The sequence below is a fragment of the Zosterops lateralis genome (genome assembly GCF_965231275.1).
Source record: "Zosterops lateralis genome assembly, chromosome: 2".
Taxonomy (NCBI): Eukaryota; Metazoa; Chordata; class Aves; order Passeriformes; family Zosteropidae; genus Zosterops; species Zosterops lateralis.
The window spans coordinates 16,039,382-16,063,645 of NC_139763.1; the positions used below are offsets into that span (position 1 = coordinate 16,039,382).

The 24,264-nt window shown below is 39.6% G+C and overlaps 1 protein-coding gene across 5 annotated transcripts in view; it reads left to right on the forward strand.

Annotated features, from left to right (window-relative positions):
• Positions 1-24,264, forward strand: part of SH3KBP1 (SH3 domain containing kinase binding protein 1) — a 212,329-nt gene that overhangs the window by 15,902 nt on the left and 172,163 nt on the right. For 2 of the 5 annotated variants that reach the window (XM_083855052.1, XM_083855046.1), the window contains exon 2: positions 8,368-8,525. The exons of 1 other annotated variant lie outside the window; for it this stretch is intronic. In XM_083855052.1, coding sequence (XP_083711178.1) covers positions 8,368-8,525 — 158 coding nt within the window. Of the gene's footprint in view, positions 1-8,367; positions 8,526-11,285; positions 11,434-24,264 lie in introns of those variants that run through there. 2 more of the 5 variants (XM_083855047.1, XM_083855048.1) reach the window with 2 other exon arrangements.

Consider the following 24,264-nt stretch of genomic DNA (forward strand, 5'->3'; position numbering starts at 1 on the left):
TCCTATTTCGACCCCAGCATCCCACATGTGGTTGGCCTGCCAGTTGCTCAGGGTTCTTAGAGTGAAGAAAACAGGGGCCTTGTAGGTCATATTTGATCTTCAGACCTTCTGGCCCTCCAGATCTTGTTTAGGAAACTAGCATTATTGAATGTAATGTAATTTGGGGTTTGGTTGGTGTGTTTTGTGGGTTGGTTTTATTTTCTCCCCTTTTTTGTTGTTGTTGGCTGGTTGTTTGAGTGTTCTTTTGTTTTGTTTGTTCGTATGTGTATTTCTTTTTTTCTCTTTCTTTCTTTTTTTTTTTTTTTTTTTTTAATTTAAGTTCAGATTGTAAGTCAGCCTTGCTTTGCTGTTTGGTCTAATAAAAGGTATTGATTTTTTTCTCTCCTGGTACTTTCCAATATTTCACTAAGAGTTTTATTGTGACCTGTCATATAGCAAAAATGATGTGTTTTTTTTTAAAGTATGCCCATAAGCTCTGAAAGCTTGCTAGGCTCACCAGTTTGTACCCAGGTGTCTTAGAGCAGCACATTTGAAGAAGATCTTGTCTGTGCAGTTGAGGTATATGGAATTCAGTGGTCAGATTTTTAACCTGTTATAAGATGTTTATGCAAAAGAGTGATGCACTCTCTTCTGAGGAAATGTGATTTGAGCTTTAACTGAAAGCTTGAATGCAGAATCTTTGCAGGTAGTCTGTCTGGTTTCTGTTCTGGTTTTTTGGTTAAGTCAATGCAACAAGAGTGTTTATCCTTCTCATGAGTGGCAGAAAAGCAAAAAAATAAAAGTTACAGCTCTTAACTCCTTAATTGCCATGTCTAACTGTATTTACTCACTTTAGTGTCTACATTTGGGGGTGAAACCAGACTGCTGCAGAAGGTGGTGGTGCCATATGGATGCTGTTACTTGGGTGGAATAATGCCAAAGAGGTTAATAACATTTCCATTGTGCCTACACACTTCAGATGTCTCGAAAGAAACTGATTTAATAACATAGTTTTTGTTGCACAGTAGCAAATTTCTTTTCTTTATTATTTCTTGCTTGGAAAGGCACTGCACAATAACTGAAAATAGAATAAACAGAGACATTTCTGTCTTCAAGTATGGGTAGCATTATTAAAGAAATTCTGACTCGGTCAATTTAAGAGATTAGATTTTACTTGTAATTTAAAATGTGGCAAGGAAACAAACTAAACAATAAGAAAAATATTTGTAATTATCAACAAAATCATTCAACTGTATGTGCAAGACTAATTTGGGGAATGAATGGTAGGACTAGTTAAACTTTTAATCAGCAGGTTTTTTTCTAAATGTGCTTTTTAAAAACACAGCTGTCAGGTTACGTTTCAATGCCTGGTTTATATCATTAGTAATTCAAATTGTGTATTTTAAACCCAAACCACTAAGCATTAAATTAAAAAAATCTTTGTCCCTAACATTGCAGTAATGAGTTGTACTCTACCAGTCTCCAGCAAGGCTCTTAATAAATAGCTTTGATTCTATTTCTTGAGTTTTTATGTTAAAATTTGGATTGATGGTAATATAAGACTAGTAGTAGTTGATTTTATTGGCATGAGAATAAATGTTCTCCTTATAGATCAAAACAACTTGAATAGCTTTTGATACTGGATTTCATTCCTAATGTACAAAGTGCCTTCTTTTAACAAAAATATAGTAGTAGCTAAAGTTTGCAGGCTGGGGCAGGTTTGACTTTCGGGCATCATGAGAAAATATTTTGAAGAAAATTTCTCAAAAAAGAGAAACCAGATCTGCCTGTTCCAATTTTGCCATTTATTTTTTCTCTTGGCTTAAAAGGGATTTGAGTTTTGGCTGTTAATGTAACAATCTGTTTACCTTGGCAGAGCTGGGTCTAAGACCAACCTTTGTTGGTTAACAAATAAAATTAGTTTGAGCTCACTGTCCAAGGAGTGTTTTCTCATATTATGAATCATTGTGCAAACTGGGACATGGTTTTAGTCCAGTTCCTGAGGAGAAATCTAGCACAGCACTTCAGGAATCAGGAATATTGTACTTACAGATATGAAACACAACTCTGATCTGCTTTTTCTTAACAAACCTGTATCAGTGTTGTCTCTAATATCAATCCAACTTCCATAAAGACTAAGTTTTGCCTCAAAAGAAGCAAAAAAGATTAAGTTTGACTGGCAGAATGAATTTTTCAAAACACAGTTTGAGGAGGTGCTGTGATTTAGCATGCTTTAGAAAATTATATAAAAACTGCAACTGCAAGAACCTATAAATTGTAGAGCACTTTTGGCTGTCATATACTCTTCAAACTCCAGCACTGTAATAAATGAGAACTTTGACTGATCTCAGACGTACCTTCCCATCAGTTTGTCACTATTCTGCACAATTTTTAGGTGTACTCTTATTTCTCTTTCCAAACCGTGCTTTTGGTTTCCTTTGAAGAGTTTATAAACATCTTGATTGTGTGGTCCTATTTTGGTTGACTCATATGTCTCTGACAGCTTACACACACTTATGTTACAGTAATCAAATTCTCTGAGAGGAGGCAGTTTTAAAAAATATTTATATGTGTTTTTAATAAGTGGAAACTTTTATAGACAGAGAAAAGCCTGAACAGTAAAGGGTTGGGGTTTTCTGTTTGTTTAAACAAACCTTCAGTAAAACAAAAGTGATTGAACAGCTGCAGCTGTCTGTATGTGAATTAGTGCAAGCCAGACAAACTTCAGGGCATTAACTCCAGTGCCTCCAGCCCAGCCAAGCCACTGTAGAGTCAGGTCAGCAGCCCCATTCCACCTTTAGGTGCCTCAACTTGAGAGAGAACATAATTAATAGGAAAACTGTCAATAATTGTGTCATTTTTGCAGCCTTCCTAGGGGAAAACTGCAAGAACACCAACAGATTCTAGAACTCTTGAAAAATACAAGATTTACAGAGTGGAAGAGTTGTTTGTCTTCCTTCATTATGTCTTGCTGCAGTCGGAATGTTGAGGAGTGTTTGAAGGATCAGTAGTTGGAGGCAGCCCAAATCCCTGCTGCATTGCCATCTCCCCCTTACAGCTCCCTACCCACCTCCTGGTTGCTTAGGAAGAGTAAAGCAGTATGTAATTGTATTCATTGCAAAATCAGAATAGGATTTTAAAGCTTTTTTAAGTAGGGAGGAGAAATGACTTGACACACACAAAAAGCTTTGAATCCTGAAAGCAAGTACATCCTAGTAGGCTGCTCAAACATAAAGATACAGGACCTTGCTTTCAAAAGATCTTTCCTGGGGTTCAACTAAACTGGAAATTCCCTGCTAAATAGTCTAAATTTTGCCTTTTCTGAGCCACGGCGTTGTGTTCTGTGGAGATAAGAATTTTCATTGATGTGTGTACCTTGATGCCACTGCTTGAATCCAGTAGTCTTTGGAAAGCTATTGTGTAAATACAACTTCTGATCCACATGCACTGGTTGATCTGGGGTAAACTGTATGTATAAACATATACATAATATTGATGCTAATTTGAGGAGTCCAGTTCATATATTAGAAATATTTGTAAAAATTGTTATTTAGTTGAACTCAGATGGTTGGGCTTTCCAGATCTTCATGTCCCTGAGGTTTCAAGAGCTCAAACCCACAACTTTCCTGAATGAAGGGCAGGTGGAGTGTGTGCCTCTTGGGGTGGGTTTAGAGGCTCACAGAATGGCAAGCCTGAAAACCTGAGGTTTATAACTTCTGATGCCAGGAGGAAGGCTCCTGCTCCACCTCAAGATCTGCAATTAGAGAACAGATTCAATGCTTTTGTGGGTGAGAGGGGTCTGGGTGCTCAGTCCAGTGAAGCACCCAAGCTGGTAAATCTGAGCCATGCAGAAGCAGCAGGAGAAAATGGGAAGTGATAACAGTAGGGAAATTCCCTGCTGCGAGTGTTGGGGACTCCCATCTGCTGACCTGACATGAGCTGACCTGTCATCTAGAGGGGCTTGTTGCCTGCCAGGATCTGTAACACTGCAGTAAGACTGCCAAAGTTTGTCTGGCTTCAGACAGCTACTCCCTGCTGCTCTCCCATGTAGGTTTCAATGATACCTCCTGAAGGGATGTGAAATTATCAGCTGTGACTGTGTGGCTCTGGGGTGATGACCGAGAGTGTGGGAGCCTGGGTGGATTCTCCTTGATCCTTTATATGAGACCAGAGTGCTTTAGGAGGAGTGGAGAGATACTGTGGGTAAGCTGATTGCATTGTTGGTGCCAGCAACAGATTTCTAGTTTTATGATCATGAAAGTCTTTTTGGGATTGCTGGGGAAAGATGGGATTCACCTGACTAGGGCAAAAGCATCTCTGCTAACTATCTTATGAGCAATTGGTGGACCAGGTTGGCAAACAAAATGTTATACAAACAATGGGGACCTTGTAATTAAAAAAAAAAAAAAAAAAAAATCAAGACTGAAGGGGGCCTTTCCCAAGCATACCCATATAAACAAAGAAGTACTTTAGTACTTTTCAGAATTACAGGGAAAACTCTGCCAGTCTTTCTGGGAAGTCAGCACGGCTGCTTGCCTCTCTGAAATGTCTGTATTCTCATGTAGACAGCATGGGATGCAAAGAAGACGAATTAAATGTCTTCATTCAGCTTCAGAGTTATGATTTCACTGGGATTGTGAAGATACAATAGGATAGCTCATATTCTATCACCCTGACATGCACTGGAGGGATGGTGTTGCTTGTTTATGTGCTAGGTAGATTGTGAGCAGCTCAGGAGGTTTCTGGAGTGTGTTGTCTGCTGGCTCTCATACCTGCAGAACTGTTTGGGGATCTGAATGCTGAGGGCAGCCTTGGCAGCACTGACTGGGAGATGATAAAGCTCAGGATCCAGGGGGGATGGGGCAGGGGGATAGGCAGAAAGCAGGGCTGCAACCCTGGACTTGAAGAGGAAAGACTTTGGCCTGTTCAGGACTCTGAAAGCAGTAGGAGAGCATAGGGTAAGGTAAACCTTCCCTCAGTGGAAGAGAATAGGTTTGGGAATATTTGAACAAACTGGTCACATGAAAAGCCATGGCCCGGGTGTGGTACATCCTGAGGGAGCTAACTGATATTGGGAGAACCCTCTTGATGGTCTTCAAAAAGTCACTGTGATTAGGAGAGGTTCATAAAAACCAGAAGAGTGTACCTCCTGTCTTCGGGAAGAGCAAGAAGCCTCTTTTTTTTGCTGAAAACTACAGGCTGGTCAGCCACATGTGAAGCATAGAAAGATAATGGAACAAATAATCCTGGAGGCCATTTCCAAACATATGAAGGACAAGAAGGTGGTTGGGAGTAGTCAGTGTGGATTTATGGAATGGCAGACATGTCTGAGCAATGTGTTAGCCTTCTACCGTGAGATCACTGACCTGGTGGAGTGAATGTTGTTCATGTTGACTTCAGCAAAGCTTTTGTCACTGTCTCCATAACTTGACAAACGGATGAGGGGCAGTAGAGGTGAGTGGAACAACCTGGCAGAAATGCAGGACTCAAAGGGCAGCACAAGCTGCAGCTGCAGGCTGGTCACTGGCAGTGGTGCCCCAGGGGTGGGTGATGGGGCTGATGGTGCTCAGGGTCTGCTCTAATGAGCAGGAGGACAGGACAGAGAGGAGTCTGAGCAGGTTGGCAGGTGCTGCAAAACTGGCAAGTGTTTGACTCCCCAGATGCTCATGTTGCCATTTGTAGAGGCTTCAAGAGGCTGGAGAAATGGGCTGACAGGATGCTCATGAGCAGAGGGAAATGCCAAGTCCTGCAGCTGGAGAGGAATAACCCTGGGCACGGGTACAGGCTGTGCCTGAGTGTGTGGAAAGCAGCTTTGTGGAGAAGGGCCCGGGGCTCCTGGGGGACACGAAGCAGAGCATGAGGCAGCAGCGTGTGCTTGTGGCAGGGGCAGCTCCTGGGCTGTTTTAGGCAGAGTGCTGTGAGCAAGGAGGAGTGATGTGATCCTTTTCCCCTTCTCCTTTCTGGTGAGGCACCTTTGGAGTTCTGTGTCCAGTTCTGTGTTCTCAGGTACCTGAGAGAGGTGGAGAGAGCGGAGTAAGTCCTGTGCAGGGCTGTGAGTGTGGCTGAGGGACTGGAGCCTGTGACATGTGGGGGGAGTGTGAAAGAGATGGGACTGTTCAGTCTGGAGAAGAGAAGGCTCAGGCTGATCTTATTGATGTGTCTGAAAGCATTTTTAATATTAAGGGTGATCAAACACTGGAAGTTCACTCAAAACTTGGCTGCATAAGGCCCTGAGCAATCAGTGCTTTAGCTGTTCCTGCATTGAATAAGAGGATTGGTATACAGAGCTGCCTTCCAATCAAAAACTGATTTAAGCAGTGGTTAGTGTTTTGTACTGCACGTGCAAGCTGATAATAAATGAAATACCACTGGGGGCTGTCCTGGAACTTGTTCTGTCTAATGTCTTTATTGAGTACTGGAGAAGGTAGTGGAGTGCACTCTCCTTGTATCTGTGATTTCGGCCAAATTGTTGGAACAGTTCATATGTTAGAGAGTGAAGGGACCTGAGTTGAGAGGAGCTCTGAATGTCTAGCTTGGAGGAGAGAAATTGGGAGGTCCTAACAGCAGCCTTACAAAGCTTACAATTAGGTTATCAAGAAGATGGAGTTAATGGAGTTACTGCATAGCAGTGCATGGTGGGGCAACAAAACCAGTGGGTGAAAATTGATAAATAAAGGCTCCAATAGACTGTAGAGAGAAGAAAACCTTTTTCAGAGTCAAGCAGTGGAGCAGATTTTGCTCCCTCTTTAGGAGGAGGTTGGAGGGTTTCAAGACCCATGTGCGTAAAGCCCTGAGTAACCTGGTTTGACCTCCTGTTTTGAATAGAAAGCTGAAGTAGAGATGGGAAGTCCCTCTAAACCTGAATGACTCTGATTTTTGAGTTAAGTTTCACTGATAAATTTTTCATGCTCTGTTTGCATGTCAGATTAAAATGTGTGGTGCCACTCTTTTTCTTTTGCTGTTCATTATGTAGTTTAGCAGGCCTCTTGTAAACTGGTTTTACGGTGGTTTTGACTTCACAGAAGAAGTAATAGAGAAATATTATAAGCCATAAACTTGTGGCTGGTGTGTATCCAAAAGTCAGAACACTGCTTTAGCTATGACTTGCAGGCTCTGGAGGAGGGATGGAGATATTCAGCATTGTGACTGTGTGACATTTTGGGGGTGGAAAGAAGTAACTCTGCTTTCCTGTCAACTTAATTCAGTTTAGTATGCAGGGTTTGTTATTCAGGCAGAACCTTTTTGCTGCCTGTGGTGTAATGGTTGGCTTTGCTTTGTGAGCTACTGTTGCCTGTTTGCAGGCTAGAGCTTGCAGGGTTTACATGGCACAGTCATTTGTGCAGAAAGCAGATGCCTGTTACTAGCTCTCACTTTGCTGTTTCAGTGGTCTAAGTGCTAAATGTTTGGTGGAAAGTCTTGGGACCAGCTTTTCCACTGAAGGAAACAGGAATAAGGTTTACAGATACGGCTGTCCCAGACCTTGCCAGTCTGGCCAGTTAATGTTTGATAAACCACTAAATATAACCATGGCTTCCATACTGAGTACCCCAGGTGTATTATTTTTGATTCTCTCAAGGAATATTTCTGTCTTTGTAACTTCCTTAATTCTCTACAGAGACTTTATTGTGTGTATGGATTCAAGGGATGGGGAGACCTCTTGGGAAAAGACAGACATACCATATAATGATAGCAAGCTTATAATGCAACTCTGATAACAGACATTCAGAGCAGTAGAAGTATATAATCTTAATTCTTTGATGCATAATCACAGTGAAAGTAAATCTCTCTTTGGTGAAACCCTAGGAGGGCATGTTCAGGCAGCAGAGCTTTGCATTTGTATATAAACAGCAGTGAAAGTCATCATGATGAAAAAAAATTCTTGTTAAATACTTTTTAGGTTGATAGTGATGTATTTAGCAAGATAGTTGCAGTGGCTTGGGATGCTTATGAATTTGAGAACCTTTCCATATTTATTTCCATATAAAATAAAGTGCTTTGAAAGCCCTGTGAACAAAAGGTAAAACTTTGTCCAAACTTAAACTTTGTAATGCTGCCAGAATAAATATTCCTGAAGCATCGCAATTTGATTTCCTTAAGGAAAAAAAAAAAAAAAAAAAAAAAAAAAAAAAAAAAAAAAAAAAAAAAAAAGAAGCATGTTGCCTTAATCATGATGGGCTTTCTTGTGTGTTTTTTCACTTTGGCCTCTCTTGTAGCAGTTACCCACAGAACATTACCATTGCATGTTGCCTCTTTAATGTGCTCTCTTGGTTAAGCTGAACATATTGCTTTCACTGAGAATATACGATTGCATTGGTGTCTTCTTATGCCTTTGGAAGGCAGGAGAACAAATGTAGTCAATAATTGTGCATCTGTGTGTTTCTCTTTTAGTGGAGGCGATAGTGGAGTTTGACTACAAAGCTCAACACGATGATGAGCTGACAATCACTGTAGGTGACATAATCACCAATATCAAGAAAGATGATGGAGGCTGGTGGGAAGGACAGCTCAAAGGCAGAAGAGGTTTGTTCCCTGACAACTTTGTAAGAGTGAGTACAAAGTGGAACTGTTCTTGTGTTGTATGTATAAGGTTTATGTACTGTGCTGTTCAGGCTAAATATCAGCTTTTATATCATATCTCTTATATCCAAACCCATGATATATTGCATATACATGTATGTATACACATATATTGCGTATATACAATATATTGCAAATCTGTAATGCAATATTCTATTGAGACAGTGTTACAAAGTAGAGATTACTTTCTTTGCAAAGATAAGCTGAAAATAAAAGAAGCTACTTCTACATTTCTCTGCTGCTCAGTGAAAATATTTGACTTCATGGTCTGAGAACAAAGTTATTCTAGAACAACTTACAGGCCATTGCATTTTAAATATTTTGTCTTGTCTGTAACCGATTCCGCTTTTCCAGAATATTTTCTTGGTTTTTATAAAACCTTTTTTTGGTGAATATTTATTCCTGGCTAAACTAGTTGAAAATAATTAAATTTTTCCATACAATTGCTATAAAAACGTTTTAAAAAAACCACTAATTTGTATTCACTTAATACATGAAATAACTTGCAGTAATCCTTGTTTTAGGACAACCATTCAGAGGTTTAGAAAGAAATTATTTTTTTACTGGGCATCTGTGTTTGCACACATATGTCTGCATATATGAAGCCAGCTATTAGTACCTCTGGGCCTCCTTGATTTGTCATTGCAGACCTAGGCTGTTAATTTCCATAAATCTCCATAAATCTGGCTCTCCACTGTGGAAAGGGGACCCAGAACTACAATAAATTACATATATAGTTTTTACATTAATCTTTCAGTATAACTTCCAAGGAGCTTTGGTACTTTCCCTGTTCTAAGGATGTAAGTGTTTTTTTTTGTTTTTTTTTTGTTTTTTTTTTTTAACTTCATCTAACTGTTTAAGCCTGTTGTGTGCTTAGACATATGGGCATAACAAAGTAATTTTATTTTGCTTCCATAGTGCTGCATATGTCGAGGTAACTGGGGGAAGTGGACTGGTTGTGAGTTTAGCCAGCCCATGGCAGGGGGTGTGGGGGTGGACACAGGAGCCTCAAGTGTTTCTGTGGGGGTGAACACGTCCCCTGGTCCTTGCTCCTGTCACTGGCAAGAAGGAAGAGCAGCTCTCTGTGTGTCAGGCAGCAAAAATTAGGAGCAAGCCAGGGCCTCGATGAGATGAAAGGGTATGGTGGAGGGCAAGAAATAATCCGGTTTTTGCTAATCTCTGAAAATCAACACTTTGGGCTAAGGGAAAGAAACTGTTTTAGTATTCATTGTGTATTGGTAATATTTTTCTGCTTGAACTCTGGTGAACTGAACTGTGGGACAAATACAGGCTTCCTTTAAACTTTCTCCTTACTGATATTTTAAATCTGCTGCTGATTTTAGGAGGTGTTGGATTTAGTGTTTTAAACAAATGCAGCCTATGAATGTCTGTTATGGGAATATACTAATCTAAAGATTTGCAAGTTGGCACCATTACTACCTAATTTTAAGGCCTGTTCTTTCCAAAATGACTTCAAACTGTGGCATCCTGTCACATAATTGAAACATAAATAGCTTTTTCTCAATAGAAACTTCTAAAACAACAGTAAATGGTTTAGATTTTGTCTTCTCATGAAATACCACTCCCTACTCTTTCCTTCCTGCCTTTTTTTTTTTTTTTTTTTTTTTTTTTTTAAATCAGCATCCAGGGCTGTTTTCTAAAGAACTAAAACCCACATTGTGTTCAAGCTGAAAATGAGGAAGAATTTAAAGTCAAAGATGTTTTTGGTAGCCAAGCATTTTCCCTCTAAACTAGGTAAGATGGAGTAGAAGATACACAATTATTTAGAGTTTGTTTATGGATCTCTTGACTGAAAACCTTCATTTTTTCGTGTGTAAATCTATATGGAAAACTACAATCAAAACAGCAGTCCCATTAGTAAGCTTATTGAACATAATCACACTGCCCAGTAAGATTATAAGTAATTGTGAACTTGCTGTTGATTGTGGAAAATCTTTTAACACGTGAATGCAGTGTTGGGCTCACCAGCAGTCAGTTCATGCCCCATTGGCAAAGTGTGTATCAACAAAGCAATTGAGAAGCAGACAAAAGGGATGCTACAGACAAGTAGTGGACTTGAATGCAACTCCAAATTCCTATTTCTTATCAAAATTGGTTCTAAGAGTAGTTGAGAAAGTTATTCAAAGGTTAAAAACTACAAATTAAATTCTTGAGGTTCTTTGCGTTCTACCTTCAAGAGGTAGGAATAATTTCTTAAGAGCTTTTCCTTCCTGTGATTTTATTTTATTTTGAATAAATTCAGGGTGATGTTCCAAATAAACTGTTGAGGTTTGCAAAAATTGAATGTTTGGGCTGAAACGAAATCATGGAATTAAAATTGTAAAGGGTACTGAATGGTTTCTGTTAACATTTACGCACAGATTCTTGAAGTTGAGTTTGGAAGAAAAGAAGTAGAAATCAGAAATGGAAAAACTAGGGAAATGCAATGTATTGGAATGCTTATGAAAAGACATTAATTTGAAGTGTTATTTAAGAAATAAATTCCCCATATTTTTCAAGGGAATGTGAAATAGGTTGTGAATGTGCAAAAGACTTTTGGGGTTGCCTGTAGTAAAAGCGTTTTAAAATTTCTTGGAACAGATGCAAATTAGGAGACCATTGAAGAGGAGTTGCCTGAAGACAGATGTGAGACAGAAAGAGGAAAGGGGAGGTAGCAATGATATACATGAAGTACATACGCAGTTATTTTTTTCAAGGGACTTTCTCTACGAAGTTGTAGCAGAGGTGCTTCCTGTTCTTGAATCTACAAAACAACTGCTTTGAATTTTTTGTGTATTTATACATATAGCGACGAAAAAGACGGATTCGTACCCTTCTTACGCTCTGAAATTCAATATGCAAGGCGTAACAGAAAAGGTATTTGAAATTTGTTTTCTGTTTCCTTTTTCATTGCCTAGTAGTTGTCTGCGGCTATGGCTACTCGGAAGATTTTGAGGAAGAAGTTTGTTTAAATATAAGAAAAATCTTTGGTCTCTCTTTAAGATCTAACTTACCTTTGTCAACATTTGAAGATGCCTACTTTTGTTAGAGATAATGGTGCTGAATACATTGTAAGAAATGTATGGAAGTGTATCTGGTTGTCGGCTTCTGTTTTCTTTCAATTTTTCAGGCAGAGAAATAGAAATACAAATGGAGAATTATGTACTGTTCCTGGTGTCTGTTTTAATTCTCAGTTATGCAGCTGACAAAGAGGAGGTATCAGGTGCGATTGCAGTATTGTTCATTTATATGATATAAAGTTGATTTTCGATGTCTTTCTAGCTTGAAAACTTCAACTTGAAATCCATGCTCTGCAGTGTAAAACTGTAAGTGTGACAGCATCTGAGACAGATAGATTTTGCTGATAGCAGATGAAGATGTAGAAAGCAGGAAACTGGTGCAGAGCCATGCTTGCTGGCTTTAATTTTCAAAGTCAATTCTGTGTGGGATTGAATAGTGTTAAACTGGTAAACTGAATCTCCTGCATGAAGCAACCTTAAAGCTTCTCTGTACTCCAGAGGACTTGCCAATCTTACTAGCAGAATTGGAGAGGTAAATTTATCTTAAGCAGTAAGTGTAGTGTAGCTGGTTTTGAAATTCTGTTTTAGCTTGTGTTTTAGAGTCAGTGAAACGGGGCAGGGATTTTTGTAACTGTTCTTCTGCCTTGGGTCAGAAAAGCAATCTGGATTTCTTGTTATGCAAGCAGAATACAATCTTTAAATAGTGCACATTAGTTGTAGGCTGTCAAAGATGTTCGTGCTGAATCTTAGGTACATGGTGCAGATCCTTATCTGTTGCTTGTTGTTTAATTTCCTTCTCTGTATGGTTTGTTTGGTTTTTATCACAACCAGGCAGAGGTTGCAGGGGAGCTGTGAGTGATTTCTTGCTTTTCTTGCTGAGACCCTTGTGCTTGTTACACATCCCTATCTATCTCTGTTCATGCTTTCATAAAACATTTTATAAAACATAAAAAGGTCCTGTGCACATGCAGGGGCCCTTTGCAACTGAAGTTTGGCTCCTGGGCAGGAAAAGAGAATATTTCCCATGCCTGAGAACACTTTGGTTCCTGCTTCCCCAGCTGCCTCTTGGTACCTGCTGGGGCAGAGAGCTGACCAGCTCCTGCTGTCCTCCCTGCTGCTTTACCACAGCCTTTTGCAATCTCTGGCATGTCTGTGGCTTCCTGCCTTTGCTCTGGGGTTTGAAGGTTCTCTCCTCAGCAGTCTGAGTACTATCAATTAAGTAATGTCTTTCAAAGGTCAGGTTTGCCTCAGTAGCCACTTGTTGTGGATTCGGTCCCCATACAGGCCATTCACCTAAGACTCCTAAGAGTTGGTCTTGATCCTTGTGAGTCCCTTCCAACACTGAATATTATGTGATTTTGGGAAAGCAGAGGCACTGAGGTTATGTGCAGACTAGGGAAATTATTTCTGCCTTTCCCTGAAAAGATAACTTGCTTTATGGTATGGATCAGTGAATTGTTTTGCTGAGGTACTTTTTTTTTTTTTACACTTGGCAGGACTTTGCAACTCAATGAATGAGCTTTTTCTATTGTTGCTTTTGGAAGTCTTAGTAGAATACTGTCTACATATTTGTTTCCAGAAATTGTTTCGGACAGTGGGATCCTAACTGAATGAGAGTCGGGGGTACTATCTTCTTATTCCAAGTTTTGGGTATGGCCATTAAACTTGTTACACTTACAGTGAAATGCAAGAGAATATAATCGTGTGAAAATATTGTCTCTGAGGTTTTGTTCCTGTCAACAGCAATCAAGATTTTGTGAAGAGAAATGTAACATTTGTTACAGTTGGCTGTTATTATTTATTATGGCTGTTGTTATTACTCTTACAATGGTGAAAGCAAAACTAGTAGAACAAAATCTTTCTCACTCTTCCGGCCCATCTCCTCCGAAAGACACAGATTGACCAAGATTGTCTTGTGCCAGTCTGTGACTTGGCTGTGTTCACTCCTGTGAGGGAATTGAGCACAGAGCAGTGACAGCGCTCTGGGCTGTCCTGGATGCCCAAGGCATGATTAGAGCCCTGTCACACCTCAACCTGTTCATCTGCATTCAGAGGAGGTGAGGGAGCTCCAGTGAGCCAGCTGCCCTGGGTGTTTGGCCTGGAAGTGATTTGAGAGTGCCAGGCAGTGAGGGAGGCTCTTTGCCCTTCCCTGTACAGGGGACTGGTGCTGTTCCCAGATGGATGGAATCGTGCCGGGCTCATTGCAGTCAGCAGGATGGATCCCGTATGTTTATCATGGGAGCGAGCGTGGGTTTGGCTGTCCTGTGCTGGCCAGTTCGTTGGATATGTTTTGATGGCAGGCTTTGAGGGGAAGGGTTACTCAGGGGAGTGTGGGGGTGTGGAAAAGAGGAAAAATGGTGGTTTGGGTCTGTCAGCTGTTGTGTGTTTTGTGGGAATTAGCCTGTAAACATTTTGTGATGTATGTGAAAGTAAGAGGATGTGCAGCAGCCGTGTACTGAGCACACAGTAATTGGAAGCCTCAGTGTTAAGGTGTTTACTTGTTGTTAGTGACTAGTACATTGTATTGCAAAAAGTGACCTTCTGAAAAGACAGTGGCTTACCTGTAATTATATACTGATAGGATTGATAGAAATTCTGCCATGGATCCAGCTCCTGCCATGGCAGGGGGATTTGAGCTAAATGATCTTTAAGGTCCCCATCCATCCTCTAAGCATTCTGTGATTTTATGAAATCTATGAATTTGAAAACAAAATATATCGGTTTTCATTCTTTATGCAATGTAATTGCTGAGGTCTAGAACCATTCTTATTTAAATACACATAATACTACTTTACTGATAGAGTTAATGTAGGTAGTATCAATTAATATACAAAGGAGACTCAATTATTTCCTCTTCTTGCTCAAGTTGATTTTTGTAGTCTTAAGAAAACTTCAGTAGAGCATTCCAGTTTAAAATATGCTGTTGTTTAAATTGTAAATTACAAAAACCTTAATTTGGGTTAAAGGGAAACTATTTTTTCTTTCTTCCCTTCCTGAAGCTCCAAGACATGAGGAGAATCTGATCAGAGATTTAAACAAGAACCCAATGTACCATCTAGAAGTCAATTTTTCAAATATATAATATCTTTGGCATTATAATATAATAATTCTTTAGGTAGCTTCAATTTGTTCAGAACTTAGTTATATGTTATAATTTGAAGTGTGTGTTATACAAAGAACTCAATGGGGTTTTGGCAATAGCCTCTTAAAGTAGTCATAAGGATTTATAAAACTGGCAGGATTAGATGGTTCACAGCATTTTTCCAACCTAGTCCTAAAAGCTTGTGAGGCAAAGAGATGTCCTAAACTTACATACTGTCTTCCCTAAAATCAATCTTCTTTTCTTTTTTTTTTTTTTTTTTTTTTTTTTTCCCTCTGGCAACCTTACAAGGTCCGGATGTTTTTATTTTCTCTGTAGATTGTGTGTGGGTGGATATGTTAGTAATCCGTGTATTTTGGTCTGATTCATTTTCACACTTGGCCTGGCAATTGTTTTACTGTTGGAGGAGGCTGCTGTGAGACTCTTCTCTGGAGGTAGAATCTGTAGAGGTTCCTAGCAGTATTTGCATACAAATGTCTTGCAAAACATACTTCTACAGTTTTGTATTTGAAGAGAGTACAGCTGTGTATCTGATTTTTCCTGACAGGACCAAAAACCTCATTAAAATTCCTAAAACACAAGCTTCTAGAAATTGAATTGCAGTTCAGTCTTACTGCTGTTTGAAGCTAAGGTGAGAATACTTGTCAATACTTCCACCTTCTTTGCAGTTTAATTACAAAGCCCTCAGATGGCTTCCCTCAAGTTTAGAAAATATTTTCTGATTTTAATGGTTTTAATATTTGTTTGCAAAAAAAGGGTATAAGAGAAACAGTATTCTGAAGGTCTGTAGAGTACCTACAGCATTTAATAATCATAATGGTGAAAGGTTGTGCTTCAGCCTTAGTCTGCCAAATAGTCCATTCACATAGAACAATACAGCCTGTATCTGGACTTTTATCTACTGATTGTCTTTCAGTTTATATTGCTTAAGTGTTAACAGTAACAGTAAATAAGAATGAAGGTGAGAGAAACAGGGACATGTAGAAAAAAAAAGAAAAAAAGAGAGCTATCAGAGATTGCTGCTCTAACTGCTGCTGCCATGACCTAGTGAGACTCTAGAGTTCTGATCAAGCATTGTAATTTGTTAACAGTAAATATGTGTTTTTATGTGGGGTTTGTTTTGTTGTGTTGATTTTTAATTTATTTGGATTTTCAGTGCTGTATTTAGGGTTTACTCCTATGTACAGAAGTGCTGTTTTTTTCTGAAGTATCATGTGCAGACCATGTAACAGTTTTTATGTTTTTATAATGTGAATATCAACTGGAATGACAAAGTACTTGCATTACTTGCTGTTGGAAGTAGTATTTGACTAATTAGGTATCTTTGTATTCTGTTCCTGTAAGTGCTGCAATTTCCCCCTAGAATCTTTTGGGAACTGTTTGGGAAGCTGATGGTGAAGACAGTCCTTAAAGGGTCTGCTATTTCCTGCTGTCACCTAATTATATACTCTACTAGAATTTCACTGGCACTGTTAGTAAAAAGTAGAATTATAATATGACAGAGTATATTAGAACAGCTTAGGTTTATGAGCAGAGAACGTGTTGTTCTCTTCAGAGCTGGAAAGAGCCGACTGTATGTGAGCCTCTTAATCCTCATTTTTTGGCTTTGTTGCAGCCATATGAAATATATCATCGTTTATAACACTCCAGTTATTCAGTTACTGTGAAGAAGTCAAAGGTGGAGGTAAATTACCATCATGTAGTAGGATTGGTTATTTATTCACTCTGACTTCAGACTTCTTCAGTGATGGATACTTAGTGCCAGTGGTCGTGATGGGAGGTGGTGAGGGATGGAAGGAAAACAAGTAGAGCATGCATTTTAAAAAATAACATTGCTGCTTCCCACCCAGGGAGAAGGAACAAGGCCAACCTTTCATTTTTACAGAAGGCAGTAATGAGTTTTGCTTTTATTGAATTATTATTATTTTTTAATGGGAATATTGAGACAAATGAATGCATCATAAGCCATTAAAGAATGTGCAAGGTGTTGACTGTATGTGTCTGCTGCCTCACAAAACCTTAATTTGTCCATTTCCCTCTTGGTGAGGACTCACTGCACCTTTTGAAAGATTGAGTCAGTATGCATTCTCCAGAGAGCTTGCATTTGCCTTCCCAGAAGCAATAGGCCAGTATTATCAAAAGCCCTGATTAAAAATATAATATATTCCAACAGATACTGTCTCTAAAACAGAAACTTCTTTCTTAATTTTTGTGACTCCTTCAGGTTACAAGCTACTGCCATTATTTTGGCTGGTTCCTTAAAAACAGCTTATCTAAGCTTTGGTTTCCCTTTTAAACATGCATTGGTGTGTTTAGGCTGCCTGATTTATCTGTCAGTATTTACCTAATAATCGATAACACAAACCAAATAAAAATCTTTTAATCCTTTGGGCTGAAAATTATTCTTTTCCTACTTGGAGCCAAGAGCATTACATCATTCAGCTTTGCTTTTGCCTCATGTGTTTATCAGCTTTCTGATTGCTTGAAGCATCTTTTCATTTTTGTTCCCTCACCCCAAGCTTCCTTATCATGGTGCCCCAGGACGTTGCCAGCAGGTGAGCAGAGTGCCCGTCCCAGTGCCTGGTGCTGTCATGTTGTCTGGCACTGCAGGGACGTGGCTCTTACACTGTTATCAGCCACTGCCAAATTACTGGCCCAATGAATGCCTAATAATTAGAGGTAGAGGAAAGTAAGATGCAAATCTTCGTGTTTCCTTTATGCTTCCCCAATGTCCCATGGCTCAATTTTATTGTGCTATCAAAATGTAATCTGTTCCTTCTTTAAAAGTCCCTCTAAGTTGACCTGAGTTATTCTCCTTCCAGAATTGAATTAGAGAAATATGGATGGAAAAATTCCTCTAATTCAGAGCTACCACATTATCTATCTTGAATAAAAAATAGCTGAATTTCATCCACCAAAAATCTGCACTCATGTCTCAATGTAGCTTTTAACTTTTTTTTTTTAATTCTTCCCTCTTGTTTTAGAGGAGTCTAATTCTAAAACGTGGTTGAATAGTTGCTATATAACTTATTTCATGAAATAAGCACTTATAAGTAGAACTACCTGAAATGTAGTGTTGTGCAGGTACAGGACATATGCTCAGGTTTTTACTTTTGCTCCCAAACAACTTATGAATTTTGGGCCCTTCAGTTGGTTTGTAATGCTATGTGGTGTACTTGCTGTATTTATCTTTCTTTGGCTCTGTCTCTGTCTTTTCAAACTGGGAGAACCTTAAGGCCTGTGATAGTGAACTTGAGTTCACAGATTACAGAATCAAAGAATATTCCAAGTTGGAAGAGACCCACAAGGATCATGAAATCCAACTCTTAAGTGAATGGCCCACATGGGGATTGAACCCACAACCTTGGCATTATGAGCTCTCACAAAAAGATTGTCACAATTCGTTAATTCAAAAGCAAAAACTGGTTTATTGCTGATGTTCTGTAAAAGTACAGAATGCTAAAGTTAAAGTAAGGTCCTGGAAGGAATTAGGATTTGAGTTATTGTGCTGTGAGATATCACTGGCTTTTTCCCTGCAGAACAAAAAATAAGTACTTTGAAACCTTTCAGTGGTTCACTGAAGTTGACAAGAATGACAAGGATACAACAGTGCTTGTGGGACTGATTACTGCATTTCATAATTCTTAATTGCTCTGTGGTTCTGCACAAAAAACTTTCTAATTTCTGTATTGTTAGCCCACATGTTTTTGCTAGGTTGTTTGAACTTCTGTAGCCTGTTACTCAATGTGAAATTTTTTTAGAGACTAGTCAAACTGGTGGACATCAGAGAAAAATGTTGAGTAAGTGGAAGGAGAAGAATGACTCATTAAACTGTAAAATAAAAGCTTTCTCAAACTGGAATTCCTTTCCAGGTGTTTTCAGAAATCCATATATATATGTGTGTCCATGCAGTAGGTATGCATGATGTATGTGGGTTGTATGCAGAGATAAACACTAGGTCTAAAATCACAACATACAAGTTAAGGCATGGAAAATTTATTTTAAGGCGAGTTTTGTTTTACAAAATAAAGAAAGGAAGTATATCCTCTGTTATTCATAATTTCAACCTTTTTTACTCTGCTAAGCAACTGTATAAGGATGAGGGTTTTTTTCTATATGAGAGTTTGCACAGGGAAATAGCATGTGTTGCTCACCCTTATGAACCCTGGTGAAACTTGCAGTGACACTGTAATATTGACCCCGTTTCTTCTTCCTGGGATTTTTATCATTGCATCGTTTCCTTAGCGAACATCCAGCTATTTAGAAAAGGGTAGTTTAAGTACTTTAAGGTGAGTATACTCCCAGTAAGTTTTCAAGGCTCACGTGTTTCCATTAGAAGCTGCCCTTCTCTTCCCACTTTCCCACCCCACAGCTTCTGTGTAGGTTTTATTTTCTCATGAAGCTGAAACTGGGCATACGAGTTCCAGGGTTGAAGAACTCCTTCAGGGCTTCCTTGCTCATGCCTGGAGTTACTTGTAATGTGTTGGTAACCTGCCTCTCCAATCTCTGTACCGTGTCCTTCTGCTGTCAAATTGCAGTTCCATGACACTGAGCACTGTAAAGAATGAGAGAAAATATTAATTACAGCTGTGTTAGAGAGAGGTTTTTGTTTGAAGACTGTTGTATTAGTGGAGGCTTTCTTGGTCACGCTTTTTTGAGCCTGTCTGTACTAAAATAAGATTCTCAAGTCCTGCCATTGAAGAATGTATCTGGAAGGACAGACAGGGAGATAGGATTTGAGTTTTGACAACCAGCAGCACCAGCATTTGCTAATGAGTGCTAACAGATGTATTTGTTTCCAGCTGATGTTTTCAGACATTCATAAAGTGAAAACCGGATTTACAGGGAGAGGCTAAATTACTATCTCTTTACTAGATTGCGTTGTTGGAAAAATTGACTAGGCTCCCACACTCAGTATCCCCTCATCAGATCTGGCAACAAACAATGAAATTAAAGATAAATACAGGCTACGGGCAATTGTTTTAAGTTAAAGCCAATTAATATTAGCTGGTTAGACTGCTTGAGAAAAAAGAGAAGTTTGCATCACTGGAGCATGATGCAGAGTAGCAGGGGAAGAGATGAACTTGAAAGGGCATTTTTGATATTGTGTTGCCATTATAGTGACACTACCATTTTTTTGAACTTCATCTCAAAGTAGTAAGATTTTGCATTGCTGCTGCTGTCAGGGAAATGCATGTAAACAGGACTTGTAAAAAGGTGTCACATGTAATGATTCAGTGACAATACAGAGTGATTAACTACAAGTGCTTTTCTAGGTGTGCCAAAAAAATTTCACCAACATAATTGTCTGGTGGAGATCCTCTGGTAGCACTAACAGAACTCGTTAGTTTTTTTGGTGTTAACAGTGGCCACTTGAAATATTTTTTTTCTTTCTTCTGAATGTTTGTACCTTTCAACAAGGAGCAAAAAAGCGTAAGATAATACAAAACCAAATTGTTCCTTGTGAGCATTATGGATAAGCAGCCTCACTTGTGATAAGAACTTGCACCTCCTGCTCTGGTGTTCTTTCACGGTGATAAGGGTGTTAGTGTGAAGTATTGCCAGGAAGCTTCTGCTATGCAGCAACTCTATGGCAGAGCTTTGCTCCAGGGCCATCTAGTAAAGCCCTGCACAGCAAGCAAACAGGCTGTACCAGCAAAAGCTCCATCAGCTAAACCAGTTCTGCTATTTTAAGGTCAGTGGCAGGGGCTTCTGCTGGTTCAATTGCTAGTCACCTCCTAGTCTTCCTGCTTCAGCCATGCTGGCAGAAATTTACAAATAGGTACAATTTTAGAAAATTTCACTTTGGTTTTTTAACATATATAGCACATCATTGCATTGTAGTATTTTCCTTTTTTTTTTCCCCTTCTTCCCCTTCTCTTTCTGTATCTTTCTTTTTCCTCTTCTCCAAGGAATTTATAACTGTGCCTCTTAGTTATATGTACCTGCTTTTGGATATAGTCATTAACCACCTGCCTCTCTTGGAAGAAAGAAGTTTAAGGTTTGAATTCTGTATTCTGAATTTGAATTCTGAATTCTGACTGGAAGAGAGTAGTTAATATTCAGATTTTATTCTCATGTGAAAGGGCTAGAATGAATAATGACAGCCACGGAAGCTATGCAAGATACTCAGACAGCATTTAATATCCAAATAAATATTGCTTTTTCATAAAACATTACCATTAACTTCTGGTTTTGTATTCAACCATTAGCAGATGAGACAACTGGAAAGGAGTGATTAGACAGTTCTCTAGCATTTTTTCAAGTGAAAAGGATACCTACAGGGAATCTGGAAAAGCTTCTTTAAGATGGACCCATAGTAAGCTAACTTCACTGTACAGATGATCACAGGAAACGCAGCTAAGGCACCAAATTAAATTGTTTGAAATGTTAATGAAGCATTTTTGTGCACTGCAGAAACCATTGCTCTGCTAGCACAAAACCAAAGTTGTGTTCAGTGGTGTGTTGCCTTGCAAGCTCCTCTCTGCTGGGTGCACAAAACCCTGTGCAGAGAGAAAAGCTGTACAGCTTGTACTGTGTTAGATTGCTTCCATGCAAGTGGTAACGATAGTGTGACTAAGCAAAGCTTGAAGAAGCACAAGTTGGATCAGGAAATAAAATGAATAAATAGGAAAAATGGGCAGAGGACAAGCCCTGTAAATTCAGGCATCTCTGAAAAAGCAGTGCTCTAATAGCTCCCCATGCTATTATTTATATAATATATAAATATTATATTTTATAATATAATTACATTACAAATTATAAAAATTATACTTATATAATATATGGTCATTTTTTAAAATTGTAGCTGCCAGGTTGTATATATGTTCTAAAAATCACATTTAATCTCAAAGGTGGTGTTTTAGTTAATCATGGCTGTGTAACAATGAGTGTTAGAATGGCTTGAATAGTTATGTCTTACATGGCTTCATTCCTTATCCTTGAGCTCACATGAATGCTTGGTCTGTGTTACGATTGACAAAAGTATAGATAACTTTATTTGCAGTGTTCTGAGTTTGGGAGACCTATTTTATTCTGTGAAATGTCATTCAGTAACTCTAGGTCATATTTGCTTCCACAGTATAAAGCATTCTAAAGCATTCTCTCCTCTCTCTATCATTGCTGCAACGCAGCCTGATATCTGAAAAACAAGTGTTATTTTCATTCCTACATCATAAAGGTGGTGTAGACGGTTCTGCTATAATGCCTCATCCAGAAGAAAATCTCAGAGGAGACTTAAGTGAGACAGAAAATTGATTTTCTCAGAAAGAACCTTGGGGGAGGCTCCTGGGGAGCAGCAAAAGTCAATCATCTTTTCAAGAAGGAAAAGAAGGAGAATTTGGGGAACTCAAGCCTCATGTTTACCTCCTGGAAGCCATTTCCAAACATATGATGGATAAGAAGATGGTTGGGAGTAGTCAGTGTGGATTTATGGAATGGCAGACATGTCTGAGCAATGTGTTAGCCTTCTACCGTGAGATCACTGACCTGGTGGAGTGAATGTTGTTCATGTTGACTTCAGCAAAGCTTTTGTCACTGTCTCCATAACTTGACAAACGGATGAGGGGCAGTAGAGGTGAGTGGAACAACCTGGCAGAAATGTGGGACTCAAAGGGCAGCACAAGCTGCAGCTGCAGGCTGGTCACTGGCAGTGGTGCCCCAGGGGTGGGTGATGGGGCTGATGCTGCTCAAGGTCTGCTCTAATGAGCAGGAGGACAGGGCAGAGAGGAGTCTGAGCAGGTTGGCAGGTGCTGCAAAACTGGCAAGTGTTTGACTCCCCAGATGCTCATGCTGCCATTTGTAGAGGCCTCAAGAGGCTGGAGAAATGGGCTGACAGGATGCTCATGAGCAGAGGGAAATGCCAAGTCCTGCAGCTGGAGAGGAATAACCCTGGGCACGGGTACAGGCTGTGCCTGAGTATGTGGAAAGCAGCTTTGTGGAGAAGGGCCCGGGGCTCCTGGGGGACACGAAGCAGAGCATGAGGCAGCAGCGTGTGCTTGTGGCAGGGGCAGCTCCTGGGCTGTTTTAGGCAGAGTGCTGTGAGCAAGGAGGAGTGATGTGATCCTTTTCCCCTTCTCCTTTCTGGTGAGGCACCTTTGGAGTTCTGTGTCCAGTTCTGGGTTCTCGGGTACCTGAGAGAGGTGGAGAGAGCGGAGTAAGTCCTGTGCAGGGCTGTGAATGTGGCTGAGGGACTGGAGCCTGTGACATGTGGGGGGAGTGTGAAAGAGATGGGACTGTTCAGTCTGGAGAAGAGAAGGCTCAGGCTGATGTTATTAAGTGTCTGAATACGTGATGTGTTAGAGTACAGAAAGTGGAGCCAGAGTCCTCCTGGCAGTAGACAGTGGAAGGAGGAGAGACAGTGGGTATGAATTGAAATACAGGAAAATCATTTAAATATAAGAAAAAATGTTTGAGGTTGGCCAAACACTGGAACGGGTTGTCCAGGGATACTGTGGAGCCTTCATCCTTGAATGTAATTAACAGCCAGCTGAACACAGTATTCTGAGTATTCTGAGTATTCTGCTCTCACTGACCCTGCACAGAGCCAGTGGGCTGGACTAAGCGATCTGCAGGGCTGCCTTCCTGCCTTGGCCATTCTGTGAGCCTGTAAAAGCAATTAGCTGGATCACAGTACTTTGGCTCAATAGGGATCACTCAACTATGGAGTAGTAAACAGGAGAGTTAGTAGAAGTACAAGACACCTAGAGGCTCTGTCTTGAGGATAAGCAATGCCTTTTCTGTATAATCAAGTTTAGTGTTGGTTATAGTTTCCACTTCTAATTATAACTACATACTTTATTTTTTCAATGAGCAACATTTTTCACACTGCAATTAAATTATGCCTACACACACACATGCACTTGTGCCAAGAATGAAGAAGGAGGTTTTAGTAACATTATGAAATTATGATTCTTTAAGCATTTGGATAGGCTGAGTGAACTGTGCCTTTAGTAGATTTTTTTTTTTAACAAAACCTAGCTTTCTTCAGGCTATACTTTTATGTGTATCCTTTTCCCTCCCTTATTATTCTTCCATATGCCACTTCCATAAGTTCTGAAGTGACCTTTAACTGTGAAGAAGTGAGTTGTTAATTTATTACAAGTCATAAGTAACCCTTTGTGAAAGTTGGCATCTACAGAGAGTACCCATATTCTGTGAAAGGCAGCAATACAAATTCAGAACTTGTCTGACGTAAAATAGTCCAGAGGGAGATTGGTTAGAGGTAACTGCTGAAAAAACGTGCAGACAAAGAAATAAAAATATCAGAATATTAATGAAAATGTTACTCTGAGGAGCTTCAAATTACGCAGAGAGGTGAGGGGTGAGGTAACTGCTTAATGTATATATATGGGTTGGTGTAGGAATGAGAGAGCAAGGGCTTGGGATGAATTTGGAAAATACCTCTTAGATCATCCCCTTACTCTTGTAAGGGGATTCATGTTTCACATTTATGAAGATTCATTGGGTTGTTGCTGTGCCCAGCAAATGCTCCTTGCTCTCTTTGCTCTCGAGGTTAGAAATGTTCCTTTATACCTTCACCTCGTCTTGTGAGTTAAGGTGGCTTTTTGGGTTCTTTTTCCCCTGTGG